General features: G+C 40.0%; 1 protein-coding gene across 3 annotated transcripts; it reads right to left on the reverse strand.

The window, feature by feature from the left end:
- Window positions 1-3,922: 3,922 nt before the first annotated feature.
- UCHL5 (ubiquitin C-terminal hydrolase L5) lies at window positions 3,923-20,704 on the reverse strand. Of its 3 annotated transcripts, XM_082286705.1 has the most exons (11): window positions 20,352-20,704; window positions 18,916-18,979; window positions 17,099-17,204; window positions 9,166-9,291; window positions 9,020-9,081; window positions 8,812-8,942; window positions 7,393-7,456; window positions 6,203-6,305; window positions 5,664-5,777; window positions 5,399-5,497; window positions 3,923-4,049 (listed from the first exon to the last, which is right to left on the reverse strand). In XM_082286705.1, the coding sequence occupies exons 1-11, from the start codon at window positions 20,431-20,433 to the stop codon at window positions 4,005-4,007; spliced, it is 996 nt and encodes a 331-aa protein (XP_082142831.1). In that variant the 5' UTR covers window positions 20,434-20,704; the 3' UTR covers window positions 3,923-4,004. The 3 variants fall into 3 exon arrangements, with proteins under 3 accessions (XP_082142831.1, XP_082142833.1, XP_082142832.1); XM_082286707.1 differs by lacking the exon at window positions 18,916-18,979; XM_082286706.1 differs by lacking the exon at window positions 5,664-5,777.
- Between the last annotated feature and the right edge of the window lie 3,565 nt (window positions 20,705-24,269).

Here is a 24,269-nt window from a genome sequence, read left to right on the forward strand (position 1 = left end):
TGAGGGGACTTCATAGCCAAGACTCAAAACCAGGCTGACAGGACATATTTCAGCATCAAACCTAATTATTCCAGAGAGCTCCTTGTTTTCAATCTAATCAGGCTGATTAAGCAAGCACCATGGCACTGAGTGACAGAACGAGGAGTTTCAGCTTTCTCAAAACAAGACTGAAATCCTTTCAGTGGATTAGCCTGACCATTCATTACAGGAGCAGTTTGAGGAATGTGTAAGAATTATTTCTTTACACTCATCAAGCCTTAGCACGGAAACCACTGAAGTGTTAAGGTGAAGCTTTGCCATGTTGATTCAATGTTGGGATGAAGGACATAAACAGCTCAGCCCATGCGGTAAGATCACACCTAAAGCCTGACAAACATGACATGCACACTAACTTTGTTATTCACCACACTCCAAGTTCTGGATTGCTGGCTAAGGAGGCAGGATTTTAGTCTTCTGGCACATTATAACCTGAAAGAAACAGGTGACTCAGTATTTTGAAATTGGGATGCCAATTCTATTAATTGGTCAGGGAGAAAGAAAGAATATCTCATAGCTCACAACCAGTGCTGCTGAGAACTGCTTCTTCTCAGCCAGTCATCTAGAAATGCAGGTCTGCAGTTCCTCTGGATGCACTACACAAATCATGGCAAATGCTCTTAAAGCTCAGCTCCACAGTCTGTTATGACTAATGAGAGATAATACAACTTTTCAGATATATTTCCCCAGGTAACACACTTTTACAACTTCTCTTAACAACAACAAATGCAACTATGCTTAAAGATTTCATTACTCACAGCAGGTAAAACACAGAATTTATCATCACATCTACAGCTACCCAAAATGTCTTACAACTAAGTCATGTTCAAAGTATAAAATGTTACTCTGGGAAGGAAGAAATCAGGCTACAGGAGGATTCTGAAATTTTTATGCATTATGCAAGGATTGGCAGCCAGAGATCACACTGAAGCTTGAGATTTTGTGTTTTCAAACTCTTAGCAAATGGGAGACACACTGACCTCTTTTGGGCAACGGGAAACAGAACTGGCAGAATTCTTCACAGAAACTGAAGTTACTGTTTATTCTCATTATACCCAAATCTCAGTTCTGACAGCTATGCCACACTGTGTTTACACCAGCAGAATGCACAGCCCCTGAAACAAATCAGAACCCAAACCTTTCACCATTCTACATACAGCAAAACTGAGGTTCCGAAAAGTCTACAATGGATTAAGGCCCAAATCTCTGTTTTGACTTTTGGGCACCTTTAATTTGCTAAATCCTTGTCATGGTTTAAACCCAGCTGCCAACTCAGCCCCACATGGTTGCTCACCCTCCACCAGTGGGAGAGTGAAAGAGGGGAAACCCGTGGGCTGACACAAAGGCAGGTTAAGGGGTCGGGAAAGGATGACAGTAATAGAATTAGAATGCACGTGTGCTGCAGAACGCAGGGCTCAGCACTCACTGACCCAAGCCCAGCCAGCTCCCAAGCAGCATCCCAGGCCAGCTCTGCCCCAATTTAAACACTGGCCATGACATCACAACTGGGAAATATCCCTTTGGTCACTGGGGCCAGCTGTCCTGGCTGTGTCCCCTCCCAATCCCTGTGCCCCTGCAGCTCCTGGCTGGCAGGGCATGAGAAGCTGCAAACTCCTGGACTCACAGTAAGGCCTGCTTAGCAACCACTGAAAACATCAGTGTGTTATCGACATCATTCTCATGCTCCATCCAAAACACAGCACTGCACCAGCTACCAAGGAGGAAATGAACTGTATCCCAGCCTAGCCAGGATCAACTTCATATCCAGCTCTGCATTCATGTGACACTGCCCTAATATACAAATAACTGCCTTTAAAGCCAAGACACACATTATGGAAAAAATGGTTCTACAAATTTGGCAAAAATAGTAAAAAATCTGCTGTAAGTGTGATCAGGAAAAAAAAAGATTCATAATACAACAGAATACACTAGTTTTGAAATGTTCTACTTCTGCATTAAACAGCCTTTTTAAAAAACAAAACATTTTTCACTTACACATTGGACTAACAAATTTTGTTAAAATTTGGTCTTTACATCCATCCTTTTTGTCCTTCCACAAATCCAGAAAGATTGCTTGCAATGTAAATTTTCTAATTTCTGAAACAATTGCTACTAAAATTTGTTGATAATTGCAAAAATAATTTGCTGCTTCAGCAAAACTCTTTTCCCTTTTGTACATGCCCAAGTATGCCAATAAAAGGAGAATGAAATAACTTCAGTATAAATTTAAGTTGACATCTAATTACAAATTGCAAACTTCTCTAAGGATGACAGGGTGCTGTGGGAATCATCAGGCTACCACTTAGAAAGACAGACAAATGTTTTCAACAGGTTGAAGTGGCGTATCAAATGTAACTTTAAGAGCAGAAATGTCTCTTACAGAGGAATAGTCTTTCCCTTTCCTTGGACAATAATGCTGCAGTTTAGTAATGCTGCATTACTAAAGGAGGAGACACTTACAGAGAGTTTATGTTCTCATTAACCTGATCAATTTTGTACAAAACACAGATATTGATCTCAGGTCTTTCTGAAACAGACCCTACCTTTCCAGCCACAGCAATGACTTGAGGAAATCCTTCCAGCAGTAAAGAGCACAATCTGTGTTTTACTTCTTCAGCCAAAATTTTATCCTGTGTATATATATATATATATATATATGCAATATATATGAAGCACCAACAGATAACAGAATGTTCCACATCAGGGTTTCAAAAAATTCAGCCTACAAGACCAAAGGAGTTCACAGTTCAATGAAGTGCAGGCAAAATAAGGGAAACAAACAGGATATTTTACTATTTACAGTTTTGAAGGTTTGCCAAAACCAAACCAAACCAAAAACAACAACAAAAAAAATCAAAGCTCTTTTTCTTCTGTTTCTGCTTCTTATCTGAGTCTTTTAAGAAGAAACTGGAAGTTTTCTAAACAAACTCATGTACACTGACAGTGAATAATTCAAACAGTGTGTATTGTTGCAATGGGCTGTTACTATCCATCCCAAAACAATCTATTCACAGTTCACTTGCAGGCAGCATTTAAGGTGCCAGGACACCCAGTGAGCTCCACTCCCCAGGCATTCCCTTTGGTCCACGGGACACAGCTCAAGCATCTTCCACAGCAATGTTGTCAGCCACAATAATCTTCCATACACCTTTTTCCTTGTATTACTTCTCATTTTTTCCTTCTAGTACTTCTCAAAGTCAAATAAAAAGCACTGATTTAAAGACTTAAATTGAACATGCTTCAGAACAGGAATACCTTATATCCAAGAATATTAACTCCCCAAAACAATAGCATGCCTTCTTTCTACCCCAAATTTAGAATGCATATACTCAAGTCACAAGGCTGATGACCTCCATATCCTCATCATCTTATCCCATAATAAAATACCACAGAAGAAATTTTGCCAAAATAAAAATGGGAATATTTATTATCTTTTCTACTAAAGCAATGCAGTTCTTTTGAGATTATACATTGGTCTTTGCAAATGTTTCTACAGCTAGATTCATACTTTTCCATTTTGTAAAAAAATCAGACACATACTTCATAAAAACAAAGACACAGGCTATGTCACTGAACAACTGGAAAGGATTGTAACTGTTAGTAGGGATGAGCAAAGAAAGCTCATGCTTATACTTAAACCTCTGGCATTTGTATCGTTATCACATGTTCAAGTGGGACAAATGGGGACATTTTCCTTGCACATTTCTGGGTCCACTTCCCAAGCTTTCAGCAATCAGATAGACTGGTGAATACTGAATGTGACCAGGAGAACCTAAACATTGCTCAGCAGTACCACATGCACAAGATGCAGGGGAAGGAAGAGTCAGACCCGTGCAAACAGTACAAGACAAACTGTCACAACTGGCAAACGTGCACTGGACAAAAGTTGAAGTTTATGAAAAGTTTTATTGGTTGTCATGAAAATAGTATCAGAAGCAAATAACTGTATGTGTTTTGCAAAGTCATCTTCATTTGGCCTCCTGAGCTTTCTTGGCATTCTGTTTTTCTTTCGCCTAGGAAACAAGGGGAGATGATGTCAAGCTCTGATAAGACAAAGATCATTCTGAAGCTTTGAATGACCACTCATTACATTTCTGAATATTAAAAATATGCTGGAAAATGAAAAATTTAAATGTAAATTTAGACCCTTCAGAAGCATCCTACTACTATTTTACTAGGTTAGTATATAAAGCCTTTTATGAAAAAATACAGGTTTAAATAAATTATGCAAAAGAAACTGAGATTGGGTAACTTCTGCAGGGGAAAAGCACAATTTTAGAAGCATAATTGAAACCTTCATTTTTCATACCTCCATACCAATTTCATTTAACATAGAAAAATCTCTTCCTAATGGAAATATTTTATGTCACAAGAAAACACCACATTCAGACAAACTGATTATCAAAACTGAACTCTGAAACAAACAAGATCTCAGTGGTTTAGATCTTTAAAATGAGCGGAAAGAAACCCCACTAAAGTTCCTGTCAAGATATTTGCAGACAGATTCTCATAACTTATATCAATCATAAATAGTTCAAATTGACAGGAAACTGGCACTTTCCTCGTTATGATTTCAGTTAAGAAACAGATTGAGCAAGAAGAGGGGACAACTCAGAAGCAAGGCCAACAACTTTCTGTCAAAACATTAGTTAATTCTGAATCAGGCTTTTGCTGATTACTGCTTATTATTGAACAGAACAGCATCTCATTCAGTGATTTAGAATTAAGATCTGTTACCATCAACTCACTGGTCATTTACTTGTGAAAGCAGCTTGATGGGTGTTACAAATGACTTGTGTTAACATAAAACAATTAAAACTCCACAAGCTACTGTCTTATAAACTACAGGCCTGCAAATTTACCTTCCTAAATAAATTCAGCTAAAGAATGCACTCATTAAACAATACACAGCTCTTTTTTCATTACACTGATTCGGAGATCCTTTCTCAGTGAGTACAAAATCAGGGATCCTGCCTCTGGCACTCAAGCCTAAGTGCATGCCAGCACAGAAAGCCGAGTACAGTTCAAGTACTTGACCAGTTTAAGAACCTCGCCAAAGTGGCAGACACACTTATTTATTAAAGTTTAATACAAACCTTAGCAGTAAATCAATGCTAATGGCTAGATACCTTAGAAAGGGGGGAAGCCAAGGCAGGGAACGAGCACGGGAGCAAGGGAAAGGGAGCGCTCCAACTCGAGCGCTGTGCCACGGCTGCCACCGCGCGGTCACCGCCCGCTACAGCGGCCGCAGGGCAGCGCTCCCGGCCAAAGACCGCGGCAGCACGAATGGCACGGGCTCGTCCATCTAACAGAGAACGTAGGAAGAGTCACAGAAACATACGGTCAGCTAGGAAATACTCACTTTCTCTACTAATGGTATTAACTGCTGGTGCTCTGCTAGAGTCTTTAATAATTCCATGATGAAAGGCAGGTAGTTATGTTTTCTCCTAATATTTTCAATCTAAAAATAAATTAAAAGCATTAACAGAATTATTACATGGCTGAACTATCTTCTAGTCCCCATCCATTTCCTTCAGATTAATTGCAAAGCTCTCACATATATATAAAAGCTGGCTTTTTCTTACAACTGTTCCAATAATTTCATCAGAAAAGCAAAAGCTACATACCTTATATCTTTTTAATTTTTGGTTCTCTTCTTCAATTAACATCTGGTATTTTGCAACTTCTGATTGTATAGAACTTAACATATTACTACTTTGATCTGTATCCATAGGCTCCTCCTTCCACAAAACAAAAATTTAAATGGATGATGTTACTCCATTTTTAAATTCTTTCTTTTTTTTTAATTAAAGCAAGTTTTGTCTCAGAAGTATTTCTATCACAGAAAGATTCAGTTTTGTTTACAGTTATGGGAACATTCCAGGAATTTCTGCAGTTAGTTACAAGCAGACTAGTTCAGGTACTGGGAAAAGAACAGTTCCAGCACCACAGCAAATGAGTCAAGGCAGAAAATCAAAATGACACGTTCACACTGTGCTGAGTGCTCAGCTCAGAGCTGCAGCACTGAGTGCATCCACATCTGTAGCAATCACTCCCTGCTTTTTTTAGTTCGACTCCATTTGGAGCGAGGAAGGGAAGTGAAAAATAAAGCCAACACACAGAACTATGAGAGAACTACTTTAGCAACTTCAATTCCATGGCCTACCTCTGCCAGTTGCTGCTGTAGCTCTGCAATCCTCTGCTCATATATCATCTTCCTGTCAGACACGATAGCCATCAGGTTAAACCTTATCTCACCTTCACTGTATCTAAATGTGGAACAGAAAAACAAAACAACAAAGACAACCCACTTTCAAAACTAGTCACCAACATGACAACTCAAAAGCCCCCTCCTTGATTTCACTTTAAGGAATGCATTTCACGGAAAGAACATTTTAAATGGGTCTAATTAAGTTAAGTTTGCTACAGATCCAGTCTTGCCACAAAATAAAATCAGCCCGCAAACTACCTCTCTCCAATATGTAACTCCCAATAACCTTCTCTCCCCGAAATTTACTATTCCTGTTTGTGGTCACAAAACAAATACTGAAACTGTCCAAAAAAGAAAAGAAAACATGACAACAGAACTTACAGAAGACTGCAGCACATAATAGTTTTTACTTTCTCATTACTATTACTTGTTAGAAAATATTGGAGACTTCTCCACACAGTGGAGTGTCTAATTCAACAATTAGACTAGCAGGCCTTTTGGAGGTTAAATTCTCCAAAAGCAACTTGGTAGTCCTGTTTTGCTTATCAAAAAAAAAAAAAAAAAGTCCTCAAGCAAAAACTTGGAGCTGTTTTCTAAAAATGGCATAAAATCAACTTTATTTCTAACAAATTCGGGACTGCAGTTTGGAACCAGAATTAAGAAGTAGGAAAGTTCCATAGTATGTTTTTCTAGCTTAAATTTCCAAGACAAGCCACATACCTAAGAAAAACTTGTTGTTATCTCTAAATACCAGCTGTATGGAGAGAATGACTATTTAGTGCTTTTAAGTTCATGGGCAAATGTTATTCATGGTCATGACACTCTTAGCTTTCACTCCCAAAGACCCACAGCTGTGTAACAGAGAAAACAATCTTCTTTTCCAGAGCACTTGTAGGATCTCTCTTCACTACACAGACACCCACTTGGATTAATTATGCAGCAGCCCAGTGCATTTGAGATTTATCTATCATCTGCCTCATGCTGGACAACAGGTTCTCAAGTCACACAGAGATATGCATAAAAAATGACATGTAAGAGTTATTGCTTAGAAATTCAGCTGAAATCTTTTAACTGAGGGAAATTAGGACTATGGAATTTGAAGCATAGGTAAGGTGCTATATTTTAAAGGCATCACGACCATTTACTTTTGTATGCGCTTCTCTATGACGGGCCGCACTGCACTTATCCAGTCATCCTGATTGCATGCACCTGGGGAAAAAGCAGGAAAAAACTCATCATCTTTGCAAAATTCAACAGAGGAAAAAATTCACCATCTTTGCATAATGTATTGCAAAGCCGACTCGTATAATTCAGCCTTATGCAGCAACTTCAGAGTATTTAACAAGTATTTCTTTAGCTACTGAGGTCTGAAATTACTCAGGTGGCTTTTTCAGGAGGTGGAAGATATTTTATTAATAACAATATTTAGATAATGCAGTGGCCAAAGCAATGGAACAAAGCTAAATTTTAAGGGCATAAGCATCTAACATTTGTTTTGTTGGTAACAAGAAATTATGGGGCGGGGGAAAGTATGTGATGTAAGGTTTTTATGACACAAGGGAAATTAGTTGGTATGACAACATTGAAGTAAACAGCAAAGGAAATCACTATGGACAGGTACAGCTGTTTAATATTAACTCTTGATTTTGTCTGTGTAGATGCAATACAACGCTAAAAAGTCAGGCAGAAAGAAAAACTATAAAAGGATATATGATAGAGAACTAGATTCCAAGATATATGAGAGAATACCTACAGGTGATTTCCTAAGCTGGAAATGCCTCTTTTGCAATTTCGAGATCTAAAAATTTTCTAAATTTAAAGTAAATTTAGAGACTCATGATCTTGTGACCATACAAATGATGGTACTGTTAGGTCTGCAGACTGTACAGGATCTCCAGACAGACTAAAGACAAGATTAAGCAGCAACCCACTGCTCCGCCTAAACATAAATAAAATTGTCAACAACACTGGGAAAACACTCTAGGAATGGAGTGTGGAACATGTTGACAATGTATGAGGCTCTGAAGTACAGACACGATAGGCACTGCAGAGCTTTTCAAGACACAACAGGGCACACATATCTCAAGAAAGATTACAAAACATGAGCCAGTCTTAGAGAGAATAAAGCAGTTTTCTTTTAAACCATTAGGAAAACACTTGCTGTCTAAGAAGAAAGAGGGCAGTGAGTAAACACAAGCCACATAATGTAAAAAAAGTATCTGGAGTTGGCTGTATACATTCTCCCTTTATGTAAACTTCTCACTTGCAACAGAACTATCAAGGTTTTGGAAGGGATTGCAGGACCTGATCATTTGGTTACTGAATGAAAAGAGAGAGCACCAGAGACACGGAGGAAGCAGGGAGAAAACTGTATTTTCAGACCAACAAAACTAAAACAATACAAATGACTGCAAGGAAGTACAAGCCTACAGCACATTCAGAAAACTCCCTAGATATTCTTTATTTTAATAAATAACTTGCTTTGAGCCTATAACATATGACCAATTTGTTGCAAAAAGCTATGGTTAAAATGAAGGATGTTCAGAAAAAATGTAAAATGTTACCTAAATCAATTGGTCCTTCCCTTAAGCCATCTAGCTCATAGAGCCTCCCATTAACAGGAACATAGCTTACGAAGTGAAAGGCATCTTCTTCCTTTGCTGAAGACTTTGCATCAAACTCAAACATCTGTTGTCTGCAAAAAAAATTTAAAAACCCCTGAGATTAAAAAGGATTTGCTCAAATTTTGGCCAGATTTAAAACATATGTTACCTGGCAAAACTGTTGTGGACTTGCCGAATCACTTCTGAGTTGCTCAGTGCCAAACCTTTCATCTGAAAGGAAGTAACAAAACACCTGTAAACCACCAGAGCTGTAATACTGGGACACTCAAAATGCAGAAAACAGCAGGCACTCACCGCAGCATCAAAGCTTTGGGAAAATTCTTTAAATTCTGACAAGGTCTCTCCTAGGTGAATGTCTTGATGAGCACAGTTTAACAGCACACTTACTATGGCTTGAGTTGCACAGGCATTATTTATGACCTAGAAAAAAGCATGGAGAATTTGGTCAGCAGTGGTGATAAAAGTTCACTCCAAACTGGGTTTGTTTTTGTTACAAACACTTCCTGTGCTGATTCACATTAGAGCTGCACTCTAACCCACACTGGATTTGCTGCCTGGGTAGCTACAGAAAAGCCTTTGCTGTAATAAAATCAGCTCTGCATGGCTGTCATATACAATTCATTGATAAAACTCGTATTTCACAGCTGTCCTCAGAAACTGTCATTCCACTGTCTGAAGTGATTAATAAAAGGCATAGAAGAAAGGCAAAAATCCTTGGATCTCTGTGGAAAAACTCACAGTAATATTCAAAGCAAGCTGCCCAAATAGTGTTATTTTAACTATGGCCTTAAAAAAAGTCAACTCTCCCAAGAAAATTCCTTCAAATAATCAATCTCCTACTAGGAGTAGGAGGTCAAAAAATTTAATTTGAAGCAGTAAAGCACATTATGGACCATAGAATTTTTATTAGAAGGTTTTATTGGACAAAAAATTTCAAATATTCGAGGGATAAACTAATAAAACGTCAAAGTGTTCCAAGATGTAGAGATTGTTTAAGTGATGATTAGCTGAATAATGTAATTGTTTCTTTACTTGCAATATACCTATCCTTTTCAAGTCAATGTTTAAGTCACTAGTTTGACACCATTACACTTCAGTATTAAATACTCCACTTTTAGAAAATATAAGCAACCCCCTTCATATTAAAGCCATGTCTTTAATGTTGTTTACTAATAACCAAACTAAAACACTGTATTTAAAGAAAGAGGCTACAAGGATTATTAAATATAATTTGAGATTTAACTAAAGGCACTGTAATCAAATTGTATGAGGCCATAATACAAGAAAGACTTTATATTAGCAGTTTTTTCTCAGTGAGCTATAGGTTAGGAAAAAGTAATGTATCATTAGTCTTTGAGACTACTTTGCAGTTGAAAATGCTACTTAAACCTTAAAGCTTCCAGAGAGGATGTGAATTTTGTAAAAAAAAAAAAAAGAAAATTAGTTCAGGGCTGTGAATGTGAAACCACTTCCAACAAGAAAGGAGAAAGAAAAAAAAAAAGAGAAAACCCAAGCAACCTGTTCTACAATCAAAGCTAGCCCTAACAAAGGAAAACCTAGTATGTTAATACTAAAAGCCACATCATAAATTTATTTTCTATGCTTCAGGGTGTTCTCAGTTCAGATTATGTCTGTATGCAGATGATAAAGAAATAATAAAGCACTTTTTAATTTAAGAAAAATACAATCTAGTTGACTTAAATGGTAATCAAGGGAGTCAACTACACATGCAGAACAGATTACAGCAACCAAAACTCAAACCAACTGCAGGTACACAAGCTAAGGGCTAGAACATGCACAGCTGCAAAATAAAGGACATACAAGGAAAATCCATCAAGGGCACTGAAATAACGAACCTGCAGCAGAAAAATTCAAACCTCCAGACTCGCAGAATGGCATAATTTGAATTACACTTTGTCATAGGTTAGCAAGCATAGTCCTGGAAGGGATGTCCTTGCTAAGGGGTGCTTACAGCTTCCTCTGGGAACTGATAGAACCTATCAGCTGGCCAGTTTGAATATGGACAATTCTCTAAGCCACTTAAAGTTGTGAACACCTCTGTGATCCACATTTAAGAATAGGCAAACTCCCCCTCCAAGCTCTCTCTCATTTCCGGTGCTGGGACAGGTGGCTGCGGGCCCCGTGTGGGGTTGTCTTTTCACATTGTCAGTGGGAGAAGGGAGGAAGGTGGGGGGAGGAGGAGAGTTCTGAAGGTGGTATAATTTTTTCTTTTTTTCTCCCTCTTTTAGGTCTGTTAATAAACTTCTTTATAGTCTTTCAAGTTTGGTGCCTGCTTTGCATTTCTCCTAATTCTTATCTCACAGAAGATAAACAGTAATGAGTATTTTGGACCAAACCACTACAACTTGACATAGGAAAAAGAACTAAAGATTCTCTGAGATACAACTAAAGAATGTTATCAGAGACAGTTGTAAAGTAGTGCTAGGATGAAAGCGGGGAAATCCCAAGAGGATCAGAGTGCATGAAGCTGATGCAGCGTAATTAAGCTGACAGAGAAGCAAAAGAAGGTAGGGACACCTGTGCTGACAAACTGTTGGAACAGTGCTGGTACAATGAAGGCAGGGTCATCACTACAGCAAGCTGTATTTGTTAAATGATAATTAATACAGAGGGACAGGACTAAATGGCAACTACTTTTGCTGAAAAATCAAGATGGAACAATCAGTTGATCTCTTTAGAGACAACTCAATAATGGCGTCAAAACAAGGAAGGGAAATTTACAGAGATTTTGTGCCTAGAGGGAAGATCAACACTGAAACTGCTGAATAGCAGGTTACAGAAGCTTTAAACAGGAAATAAAATCAGAGGAAAAATTAGACTTGGCAGAGAATTAATAGGCTCATCAAATATTGGCCTTTAAGCCTATTTTGTATTCCAACTACAGTAAGAGATAAGTCTGATGAAGTCTATAGGGACCAAGCTGAACAATGTCTGACTGGTAGAAAACAATATACAAAAGATGCAGCTCTGGGGGCAGTGGCCTCTAGCTGTTGAAATGAAAATACATTACAGAACTCAAGAACTTCAGTCAGTGAGAGGCAGGAGGTAAGCAAAAGGCAGCAATAACTGTCCTGTAGCAGAAGAGTAGAAGGAAATGCAGGTGGTATGCATGAAAATCCAGTGTGTTCCTGGATGTAGATGACACAGGAGAACTGCTAAGATGGAACAAGGGAATATCCAGCTAGTGGTAGCTCACAGGCAGGGTTAAGAGGGCAGGCTGAGGATGTGATCGCAGGACCAAATGTGGACAAGTGCCAGGTTTATTTGTCACACAGACACAATGCCATCAGTGCACACAGCACTGCTCCACACACAATCTAGAGAATCCTTCAGGATACCCATCTCTCTAATTTTCAGAGTATCTCTTACTTAAGATGCCTCAGCATTAGCAGAAAACCTTTTCTGCATTCAGATAACATGATAATAAACGCAGGTTGCTCCCAAAAGATTTTTATTTGGACTTGAGGATTAAGAGGATTGTCTGTATTTGTCCAGAAATATCAACATTTGCCTGGATATTTCTGTCCAGGAAATCTTGGTGAGATACTAGATTGGTCAGTACTCAAGACTCCAACTTAAAGCAGAGACCCATAGTTAAGAGATTTTGAAGGTAGAAGTTCAAGGTGTATTTAATAACATTTGAAAGAAAATTATAATATACACACAGAAATGTATCAAGAGAAGGTTAGCCCTTCCCCAAGTGAAGCTCAGCTTAAAACAAACCAAGGAACCACTTGATTAGGCTACTCTCTAAGTAAGATGCATTACTTCCTAAGCATGCACCTTTATCTAGGGATCCAGTCTGACTTTCTGGATCAACTTTAGGTAGAAGCTCTTTAAATTCCTGACTCACATCTTCCACCTGATGGATTATGTATTTTGCTTTTCAAAAAAGCTGCGGACAAGCCTGTGCTGCAATTGGTAGTATAACCAGCAAATCCCTAGGCTTCACTTACTAAACATCCCAACATTACAGAACAGTTGGTTTAAAGGAGCTCAATGTGAAAAATTCAGCATTAGCACAAAGTTCCACAACTTATTCTTGTTTAGAAACCCTACATAATTTTTTTTCCATTTTAATTTTTTGGAGTAAAGACATAATTTTTCTACAGCCATATTCAGTTAATGAAAATCTCCTCCTGATTTGTTTCATGTCTTGAAGTTGTACTTCTTGTAAGTTATCTGTTATCCCAAACTTAGCTCTAACACAGATATCTGGTCTATCTTAATGTTACCAAATCTGCAAGGGTCAAAAATTTTGAGTTTGAAATCAATTAAGTATTGGAAATGTAAAAATACATATGCTTCCATTAGTGCCATAAACATAACCAGAGACCAGTGTTTTGTTATTAATAGTATCATTCATAAGATACTCCTTCTGAAGGCATTCCCAATTAATGAAGTTAATGTTCTGTCACAACAATGCAAAATAAAATAAATACATGGCATCTAAGAAAGGCAGGATACCAATACTTCTGTACTAAAAGCTGAAGCATTTATTAAACTCAAAAAAAAAGTAGTTTCAGGTCTAACAATGGCATTCTTTTTTGTCCAGAGACACTTCTGCAGTGCTCAGCAGAGAATGCAGCTCCTCCAAACATTGTGGCAGGGAGCTGAATACATTGAGTAGGTGTAATCATGTATCCACTGTGACTTAAGCAACACAGAAATCAGGAATTCAGAGTTAAGGCTGAAATTGTATCCTTAACTCACCTCATTGTGCCTAGGTATCCTAGCTCAAAGGGTATGTAAGATCATCCAGAGTTCTGTGGCCTCAAATAGAGGACCAAACCATACCTAGGCATAACAGGGAGGCCAAATTTTAACATGAGTGCACATAAAAGTGACCATTAAAAAAAATCCTTTAATAAGCATGCATATCAGACAGACTTCAAAATTCAACCCCCCAGCATACTTGTGATTTAACGTAGAACAAGATCTAGTTGCCATTTGGAATTCACCTACAACATCACTATGGAAGTGGAAATGAGGAAAATGTGAGCATGCACAAGCTTCTTACCAAAACTGAGTTTCCTAATGCAATTTTAAAGATGTTTTACTAGACAGTTTGAGAGCTGTAGCCTTTCACCTCTAACTAAAGTTCCCCACAATGAAACAATTTTTAAGATTGAACACATAATAATATTGAACAGAAACAATTTAATTTCCTATACTCAATTGTTGTTACATATTAACAGTAACCTTGTCTTGCTCACCCAGGAGGCAGGAGGAGACTTGAAAACATGTCTGCACTAAAACCAATTGTACCAAATGTCTGTAGATGGGAACATTTAAAAGAAGAAAATGCGTGAGAAAGAAAAGAGAGACAAAGAATTGCTGAGATTTTTCAGGCTCCAGTGTCATGACAGTTTTGAAGATACGGATCAACAGATCAATAACCTTAAATGTCATAAAAATTGCCCTAACTAACCTATTTGTTCCGGGATTCCAGCCTACAAATGAACATAATGTAATTTTACATCATCACTTCTGTAATGAAGAAAAAAGTCTTCCGGAAAGACCCGCAAAATCAGCATAAAATCTGGAATAAAACATACAGAGGAAATAAAAAATACATGTGAACCCAGTTGCACAACGGTTGGGAGGACTTGCTCTTTCACAATACAAACATTCAATACGAATGCTCATCTCACTTTGTGCTCCTGGGTGACTCAGAAGGATTCAGAGTGTGGCTTTGAGAAATGCAGTAACTTCAGCACTACCATAAAGAACCCCCTGTTCTCTCTCACCTGTTGCCAGCTTTGTCCTGTATAGACTCGCTAAACAGACACATCTCAAAGTACAGCACAGATCAGCCCAGAAAAAGTGCACAGGAAACTGCTGGGGGATGAGCTGCACTGGCTCACAGAAGCTCACTGCACCCTGCTCTCATCAGCAGCAAATCATAAGATCACTCAAGGAAACTTACCCAAGGAAACACTACAAGTCCTCAAAACATTGCTTGTCAAGTTGGATCTCTAACCCAGGCTAACTTTCCTCAGTGTGAAAGTCACCAGAGCTAAACTGGTATTAAACAGATTCCTCCAAAATATCCAAAGCAGTTTCTTTCTGTTGACTTTTAATAATAACTTCTCTGTACCTATTTCCAGTTGTTCAGTCACAATAGCTCAGTCCAGGCAAAACTGAACTGATATGAAGCACAAGCACATACATGTCTACAAGGAACGTTTTGGTTTTGCAAAGCCACTGCACTTGACTGACAGATAACGCTAAAAAATGAAAGATACTAACTCTGAACTTTTTGCAAATGACTTTTGAAACATCTATTCCATGCCATCAAGTGGCATAACCAGGCAGAACTATTTTTCTAGAACATTTCTAGAAATTGCTTTCCATACTAAAATTAAGAGTCACTCTAGCACACTCTCTTTAAAGGCAGCAGGTGAATGAAAGGGACAATTAGAAAGGAGGTTTCAGCTTAAGAACATATTAAAATATGAGTGTTTCAAAGAAAACTATTAAATAGACTTCTCACTGCTAGCCTTTAATTTTGTGGGGTTTGTTATCAAATCTAACATTATCCAAATTTTGTGATGTACATTCTGCAATCTCATCTTAAAGCTCAAGAAAGCTCCTCTTACTTATTGCCTTTAAACACAGTGTCAAGGTTCAAAGAAGGGAAGAGAGGGCGGAAGAGGCAAAAGAAGTGGAGCAGGCAGACAAATGCTTTGAAACTTTTCAGCATTAACAAGAACAACAACTCTAGGAGAACCTCAGCTACACTCAGGAAATAAGATGGAATCCCTTGAGTGAGGGAAAATTTACCTTCACTTTAAAACAAAAAAAACCACCCTCCAAAAAAATCCCTCTCTAGATTCCGATCAGAGTAATTTCCTCCCACCATGTAACCACCTTTTGAAAGTTTTATCAAGGGTTTTCCCTGAGTTCTTTGCCTCATGGCTGTTCTGTAGCTACAGCCCATGGCCACTAACAGTAAGTTTGGTGAGGCAGAGATCACAACCTAAACCAGTGCCTATGAGAGCTATCAAGCTATAAAGACCATTAGCAAACTGCTGCTGATCATTGTATCATAAAAATGGTGGGCAGTGTGTGGCAGGACTCAAGAGCTGCAACAGGGGAAGAATGAAGAGAATCAGCATTAAAAAAGCTGATCCACAACAGCATGAAACAGGAAGGTGATTATTAAAGGAATAAACCAGCAGGTAAAGAGTGGCCAGGACAGCTATTTGCATTGTTTTCCCTATTTCTATACTTTTACCTGGAAGTGCGTGGAGATTTTTTCATATTCTGAAATTTACATTCAAAACACTTCTGCATTTGTGGTGTGAAATAAAACAACAAAAAACCCAACCAAAAAAATAAAAGCCCCCCCCAAATACCCCACCCTAAACACCCCAACAACTAGACTACGTAAGTTCACAGAAATCCTAATAATTTTCCCTTTGATATCAATGTTTGGTAATTAACACCTGTAGGGTTACAGTTCCTGTTCAGACTATTACATTTATCAGCGTTTTGGAAGCAGGGCTCAGAAACAACCTAAAAACATTGTTAAATACTCCCTACTTTCATTCTGGTCACTTTCTCTTGTTTTTCTTGCTTGCAAACAACACACACAGCAGTCTGCTAACTCTAAAACAGAATTTCAGTACTACCCTGTGTTTAATAAAACACAATAGATTACCTCAGCAAAACCAATTTTTCCTATTATTTCTAATTTAAGTTCACCTTTTTGATTTGAATGCTTAAAACTTGCATGCCAAAATGGTCTGCAAACCCTTAAAGGAAAGCATTATCCTACATATACTGCTCCAGCTTCAGAGCATTTGAGAAAAACAAGAAATAAAAACAGAACCAAAATAGATTTCTTCCAAGAAGTTGTTGAAAGTGGTTTCAAAAGAAGTAATTTGCTCATTCTGCTGGGAACATTTACCAAAACACTATTTACTGCACAGAAGACTGAGTTACTCTATGCGTGAGGGCTGACAAATAAATAAGAGCTTTACTCTTCCATGGCTGCTATTTTTGTCTGACTTGACAGATCAAACTGATTTGCTTTGTTAATCACCTTTCAATACACAGCACCTACTCTCAGAATTTGTTGAAGCTATTTCACCTTGCAAAATGCCAATTTCTGTACATATTAACAAAAAATAGGGGTTTTTTTTGGTATTAAAAGCTGTGTTTCATGACACATCTAAAACAATTACTGAACTTGTCATACCTGCTTAGCAAAAAATATTGTATCCAGTCTGGAATCCTGGACAACAGAACCTGCTGGCTCCTCTCCAGGCTGCCACTTGAAGAGAAAAATCAGCCCATGTACTGGCCTGAAAAACAAAATTTATATGAAAAAGGTCACCTGTACTGATGAAAAATACCAAAATGACCTGTACTGTTGTTTACCTGTACGCTGGTATGGTAATTCTGTTAGTTCTTTCTAAATATCAGGAACTTGCACTGAAATTTTCAGATGTGCTCTTTCAATTAGGCAGAAGACAATTCAGGCTTCTTTCCGTAAGTGCTAAACAATCCCAATCTGAATTATCATTTAGCCGCTAATTTTCAAAAGTCAGGACCAGTTTTCCTGGTTACTGCAACTTTTACAGTTGCAGAACTCTCATTTCAATTGGTTAGTGATAAACAGCTGTCAAAGCATTTGTCAATCATATACAAGAGCAGGAGCTAAAGTTTTGGTAATCCTTCTAGACACAGAAGAAATACCCAAAGAGGAGCTCTCCTGAAACTTCATGCTTTGTGTTATCTCACCAACAAGTGAGAGAACCCCAGTTTTCTCTTCTAGTAAAAATGTGTCTTGCTTTTCATACTGCATGTCTTGAATAGTGAACAGCTTTTATTACATGTTGCACTGTATTCAGTATGCCCAGAACACAAAAATTTATCAGTAAGGGAAATAGTTCTTACCAAATCTACAGTTACAGTAAGACAAAAACTTACTCATCAACTTAAATCTAAAGGTCATCATCACAAAAGGTTTCTCTACAAAAGGCAAACATACATCTGTACTGCATAAGAAACTTTTCTTAAGCTCTGACCAGAAGTCTGAGATGCATTTTTTCAAATTCTCTCAGTGGACCTGCTGTTTAAAAAAAACAAGCTGTTCCTATATTCTTTCACTCCCAGTGTTTATACACTGTGTAAAACATTGCAGGTGTAAATGGGAAGGGAGGAAGGAAGCTGGCCATCTCCCAGGACATGCAAAGCTGTCACTTAATGACAAACAGGTAAACGTTCTGATGGTGCAGACAGCAAATAAACCCCTTCCTAGGCAACATTTCTGCCATTCAGGTGTTGCTTGCCAAGCATCTTCAGTCAAAAATTCTAGAAGTACATCATCTGTACCAACTGCTGCATCTTTTGAAAGATTAATCCTACAAGCATAGGATATTTGCACAAGATACAGGAGTATGGCCCAGGTTAAATTACATTTTCCTCTTAAAATCCTGTATGTGAACATGGATAACAACACATCACAGACAAAATGTTAGAAGAATTAATGTTGCTTAATGAGGGCAGAATCGTTCCACATGGCACCAGTCATTGTCAGTTATAAAAGGCCTATTTGCCTTCACATACATATGGAAGTGGTTCTGCAGGAAAAACGAGTTACAAAAGTATCTAAGTACAGGAAAATAATTTAAGACAACAGAGGAAACATCATGTGATGTGAGGAAGAAGGGAGATAAATCAAGGAACAGAAATTCGCCCAAGAATTTGTTAAAAGATATAATGCAAGCTAATGGCAAAACACATTAGGAATCTATTTCCACATTCTAGCTATTATCAGCATCTCTTTCAAAACCTAATTAAGCTAGATTAAGTACCAAAGCATTAATAAAAAGCAATTTAACTGCCAGGTATAAAATTTAATCAAAATCCTACTGAACTTCTGTGGAAACTAAAGGAAAAAACACAAACACAAAATGCCCCAAACAAAAAATCCACCAAAAATACACCTGAGTTTAGTACACATTCTTTCAGGGACATCAGATGAATGTGAATAAAAAACATGTGCCTTACTTCAATTTTTCAAAGTTCTCTGGCTCCAAACTCCATATTTCTTCAACTTGTGCTCCTCTACAGCCTGAAATAAGGAAACACACAGGTCTCTCCAACTAACCCATTTAAAAAGGCACACAGCCAGTCAAGACACAAAGACATTATGTAATGTTTGTAACTTTTATGTCCAGGCTATGGAAAAGTCTATCTATGGGCTTTAACACACCTTGATTAAAAAACCCAAAACAAGACAGGTAAAGAGAAATTATTTCAGGAATTTCTGAACCTGTGTATGGTGATGCTGTCTTTACAACACAGTTGCATTTTAAAAAAGAAGCAGAGGAGATTAAAATACCTCTGGTCACTCCATGTCCTTTGCTTAACTGAAAACAATACTGTTTTTAAAGGCATTATCAGCAAGTCCAAAGCAGAACTTTAAACAGCTATCTCCAGACAAAGACCCATGGTAGCAGACCAAAAATGCTGTACATTCAAGCAAGGTATTTACATAATACAGAGGCTAAAAGGTTAAAATATTTAGTATGTGTAAGTTTAATTTATTACTTATATAAAAACATCAAAGAAGCCCGTCTGGACTTCATTTCTGAGAAAAAGACATGACAGAAACTATAAATCAATGAAACCTAGAGTAAAATAATTTTGGTTCTTTGGCTGAAATCCTGTGTAGATTTCTCTGTTGTAATAACCACGTACTCAAAGTTTCACCAAAGATTTTAAACGCATTTCAACACAAAGTTTAACATTCTAGAAGGTCAGGCAGCCACTTGAAGGCTATCCAGCCACTGCCAAGCCCCACGGCTCAGCCTGGGGACAGCCCTTTCCCAGAACGTCTTCGCTCCCGGGGCTCTGTAACCTGAACACTTTCCCACCCTTAAGTCTTAAGCTGCGCCAGGGAAGTTTAGATTGGACATTCGGAGGAATTTTTTCTTAGGGGTGATTAGACACTGGAATGGGCTGCCCAGGGAGGTGGTGGAGTCACCGCGCCTGGAGGTGCTTAAGGAAAGACTGGAGGTGGCATCCAGTGCCATGGTCTGGTTGGCAAGATGGCATTGGGGAACAGGCTGGACTCGCTCATCTCTGAGGTCTTTTCCAACCTAACTGATGCTGTGCCTCTACGCGGCACGTCCCTGCCGAGCCGTCCAGCAGCAGCGCAACACGTGCCGCGGCGAGGGCCGAGCCGCACCGCACAGCCCGCGCTGGGGCCGGCCCGGGGCAGCGCCGCGGAGGTCACGGGAGCCGCGCTCGCCCCCGGCCTCACGTCCCTGCACCCTCCCGGCCCTGCGGCAGCCGAGCCCCGCGGGGAGCCCCCACCGAGTCCCCCGCACCCGCTCCCCGCCCGGCCGGCGCCCCACGCAGGGACAGCGGGCTCGCACCCACCGGTGCGGGAACAACCCCGCGGAGCCCCCACCGCCTGCCCTGCCCCGCTCGACCCTCACCGAAGCCCTTGATGAGCTCGGTGAAGACGCCCGGGTCGCTCTCCATGAGGCACCACTCGCCGGCGCTGCTGCCCCCGGACATGGCGGCGCCGCCGCCGCCGCTCAGGCTGCGAGGCCGAGCCGCGCCGCTCCCTTCCCGGCAGGACTCGCGCCGGGCACCGCCATGGAGAGGCGGGGCGGCCGCAGGAAGCGGCGGCCGGGACTGGATCCGGGGCAGCTGCGGGCGCCGGCGGTACCGCCCCGGCCACGGGGAGGCCGCGCCGCGCCCCGAGGCTGCGCTCCGGGGCGGCTCCGGGGTGGGCGGCGGGCGCGCGGCCCTCGGGCGGCGCGGCGGGGAGCGGGGCCGGCCCCGAGCGCGGCTCCATCCGGGCACCGCGCGGGGGGCGCGGCCCCATCCGGGTCCCGGCGATGCTGTCGGGGCGCGGCGGGCGGGGCTGGAGCCGGAGACTCGGAGCGCCGGCGGCCCGAGCGGGACGGCCCTGCCCGCCCCCCGCGCCCGCAGCGGCCCGGCCGCCGCTCTGTGTCCCCAGTGCCTCCCCTGCTCATCGCCCGGCGGCCCCCGGAGCTGCGGCACCGCCCGGCCCCGCCTGGGCCGCGGCCTCGCAGGCAAGTGGCGCTCCCGGGGTCCGGGGGGAGCGGGGCGCGGGGTCCCTGGGCCAGCCCCGGGGGGCCCCAGGGCCGTGCGGGGAATGCGGAGAGGCCAAAGGGGTAGTTCTGGAGGGTACCTGGGCGTGAGGGGCCCGCGGGGCGTTCGCGGGCGTGTCTGTGGCGTTACGCGGCTCCCCCGTCACGCGTGTTTATCGTCTTTATGGAGACTGACAGCTGCGATCAAAGCTCTTCGGGTATCCGCTTTAGGTGCTTCTACCTCCTAATTCTGTGCTACGTCAGCTAAGCTGCCTTTGCCCCCCAGTCAGTACATTTTTTTTTAAGCAGACAGGCTCTTGCAAATTCTGCAGTAGAAATGGGTGGGCAGGTGTGTGGTTCATATAGTCGGGTATCTGCTGTGCTGCCATCGTGCATCACTCCATTGGTGATTTGGGAAGCGTTCTCTTGGCATCCCAGTTGACATAGAGGTGCTTATTTTCCGAAGTATGAGAGCTATGTTGTCAGAGCTGTGCTGCAGCACAGGCCTGTTTTGTTGCAACCATAGCTCGGTGTGATGGATTTGGTCTCTCTGCTCAATTAACTAGGAGATGTTCCTTATAGTGTTCAGTTTAATGCTTACACAGAATTTAGAGAGCAGAGGAGGAAAATGCAGTTCGTTGTAGAATGAAGTATATGTAGTTTCGAAGTATCTGAAGGCGATTTGAAATGTTGTCTTTAAAATGTTAATGCTGGTTTTTTTGTCATAGAAGATCACACTTTTTCAAAGTTTAATTCCATGGGATTTCACTGCAAAGTTTGATTCGTTGTTAACATAGCAGTTAAATTTAAGAGCTTAAGTTAGAATTTGTAGTTCTGTTGAAGCTTTGTACTTAATGTGGTTTTTTTTTTTTCATCCGTTCACAAAACTTGTAAGACCTTTTATTTCTTAGGAAAGCTAAGGCAAGTTAGAAAAAAAGCCATAGAAATCAACGAAGATCAGCTTAAAGAACTGAACATAAAGCTATTGACTTATCAGTGCTGTATAGACAATTTCAGAGCAGTCAAAGCCATATATTACCTATAAATTTATATGACGGTTGAAATATAGTGGGTTTTCTCTTTCATTAATAATGGTGAACAACCGTGGAGTTTAGCTTAGCAGTTTTTGTTATAAAACTCCTCATTTGGGACTTTTAAGGCTTTTCACATTGCTGTTTGCATTCCCATAGCACAAAAGTTGGAAATGCTTATGGAGCCAGAATATTGTTGATGAATCCTCCACAGCTGTTTTAAATTCAAGTTTCCTGCTGCAGCTCAGCAGGTGAAGAGTAGGCTTATAGTAGAGCATGTGTTAAGTGAGCATTTGCATTTATCTATCTGTTAGGGTGAAAGGCGTCTCTGATGTACAGGTGTTAAAGGAAAAAAATAAGCTTGAGGTCTGGGCAGAGGAGAGGAACTGGTGCAAGGGAGGAAATAGCTTTGGGAGCTTGTGAGGCTGGGATGTAATACAGGGTTAGAAATGGCCAGCATGACTCGAGCAGCTCAGCTGTGAATAAGTGCTTTTCCAGTAGCTCCTGGTGAAGTGTAAATCTGATACTTTTGCTGTGACTGTTCCATAGTGAGATTGGTGGTTTCCGTCAGCTACTGCAGATATCAAAAGTAATTTTTAAAATATTTTAAAGAACTCACAATTTGTGTTAGGCAGTTGTTGGAAATCGTAAGAGCATCTGGGCTTGTAGCTCATAGTATATTCCTAAGAAAGCAAATTAAAGAGCTAAATGTCAGAAAAACTATTTGCAACTCTCTTTTCTATTACGGGTCTGTGTCACAAGCATATGGATGCAGGCACATGCCTCTTTCCGGTGTTGAGAGTGCATGAATAGCCTGGTCCATGCAAAAGTAAACATAAAAATTATCCATTGTTAATATCCATAAGAGTTTTCCCATTTGTCTGATTTTAATGTAGTAATATTTGTTATAGTAGGAGTATGAAAGCTACAGCAAGGAATTATTCTAAATATTTTATATACATGGAGATCTTGTTGTTCATGAGTGATCCTTTATGCTTCCCATTCTTATTTTTCCTTCAGGATAATGGTGTTTCTCAGTGTCTTTCATGTACCATTTTTTTTCTGGTAAATAAATGGATGCTTACTGTGATTTCAGAATTTTTTGTTTGAGTTTTCTGTGTTTATTATGAAACATTCCCGACTGTTTAATGAAATGAGCTAATGGAACTGTATTGAAATAAAATGTATTTAGACATGAAAAGGTCCTGATGTGGTATTCATGCATGGGGAATACCAGCCTTGTTATCTTCAGTGTATTTGCATGCTTCAGATGTCAGGGAAAAAGCCTGCTCAACCATGATGTGTATTTAAATAGGTTTGGCAGGAAACATGGTTAGAATATATAATTTCAGCTGAGCACTGATGGTCTAAATAATACAATGAAAGATATTTCTTAGTTAATTTTCAACTTAAACCTGCTTTCTTAAACCAGGTGTCAGCATACAGCTTCTATTTTTATGATTTTATGAGTTTGTAGAATGTAATGGGAGCACTGATGATTGTTGTTTAATTCTGGATGCAGATCAATGCAGATATGGAAAGCAGAGAAAAGGTGCATTTCTGATCACTTGCAGAAAAAGGGAAAAATTCTCTGTCAAAGAAGTAGGGAAGTTGTTTGTAAATCAAAGTGTTGCTTACCTAAACTGAGGGGAAAAACCCCTCTGTCTAAATTAGTGACATTTATTTTGCTAGCTTATCCTGGTAAATGGAGCAAAAAGACTTTTATTTGTCTTCTGAACAAGAAAAGAGTCAAAAGTAGATATCTGCAATACTTGAAAATTGTTTAGTGGATTTCTTTGAAATGTAATTTGTGTGTGCTCAGACTTTAGTCCCTGTATTTTAAGATTTATATGGAGTTTGAGGGAGTGGATTATTGGTGCTGCCTTTTTGGTTTTCCGTAGGAGCTCTTGGTGCTATTTAGTGTATTTTTATTGTTTGGTGAGAACTGAGTAAACTAAATTTATTGTTGTGCTATTAATGTTTTGGAGGTAGTGATGATGAGGAACTTCCTTACCCTTACCCTGCTGATTTCATTTCACCTACTTTTGCTTTATTTTAAATGTCATGGCTTGAATTTTACTGTGCTGGATGTTCTCCGAGTAAGAGCAGTGGTGTTGTGTTACAAATACTACAGCTGAACTCTCTTGCAGTAAATAGAAAGACCTGAATGATTGTGATTTTTTGTGCTGATTTTTGCTTCTTAACTTCGAATGTAAAGCAGTACAGAATCTGTGTTTTCTTGGATCTCACTTGGAGCAGCAGA

This window comes from Coloeus monedula (assembly GCF_965178545.1).
Source record: "Coloeus monedula genome assembly, chromosome: 9".
Classification (NCBI taxonomy): Eukaryota; Metazoa; Chordata; class Aves; order Passeriformes; family Corvidae; genus Coloeus; species Coloeus monedula.

What these genes read in the sequence shown, in the direction of transcription:
- UCHL5 (XM_082286705.1), bottom strand. Translation starts at nt 20,433, where the DNA reads ATGTCCGGGGGCAGCAGCGCCGGCGAGTGGTGCCTCATGGAGAGCGAC. An exon ending in GGAAGGACCAATTGATTTAG is followed by an intron (nt 7,457 to 8,811) that starts GTAACATTTTAC and finishes CTTTTTCCCCAG; the next exon opens with GTGCATGCAATCAGGATGAC. An exon ending in TAATACCATTAGTAGAGAAA is followed by an intron (nt 4,050 to 5,398) that starts GTGAGTATTTCC and finishes CTTGTTTCCTAG; the next exon opens with GCGAAAGAAAAACAGAATGC.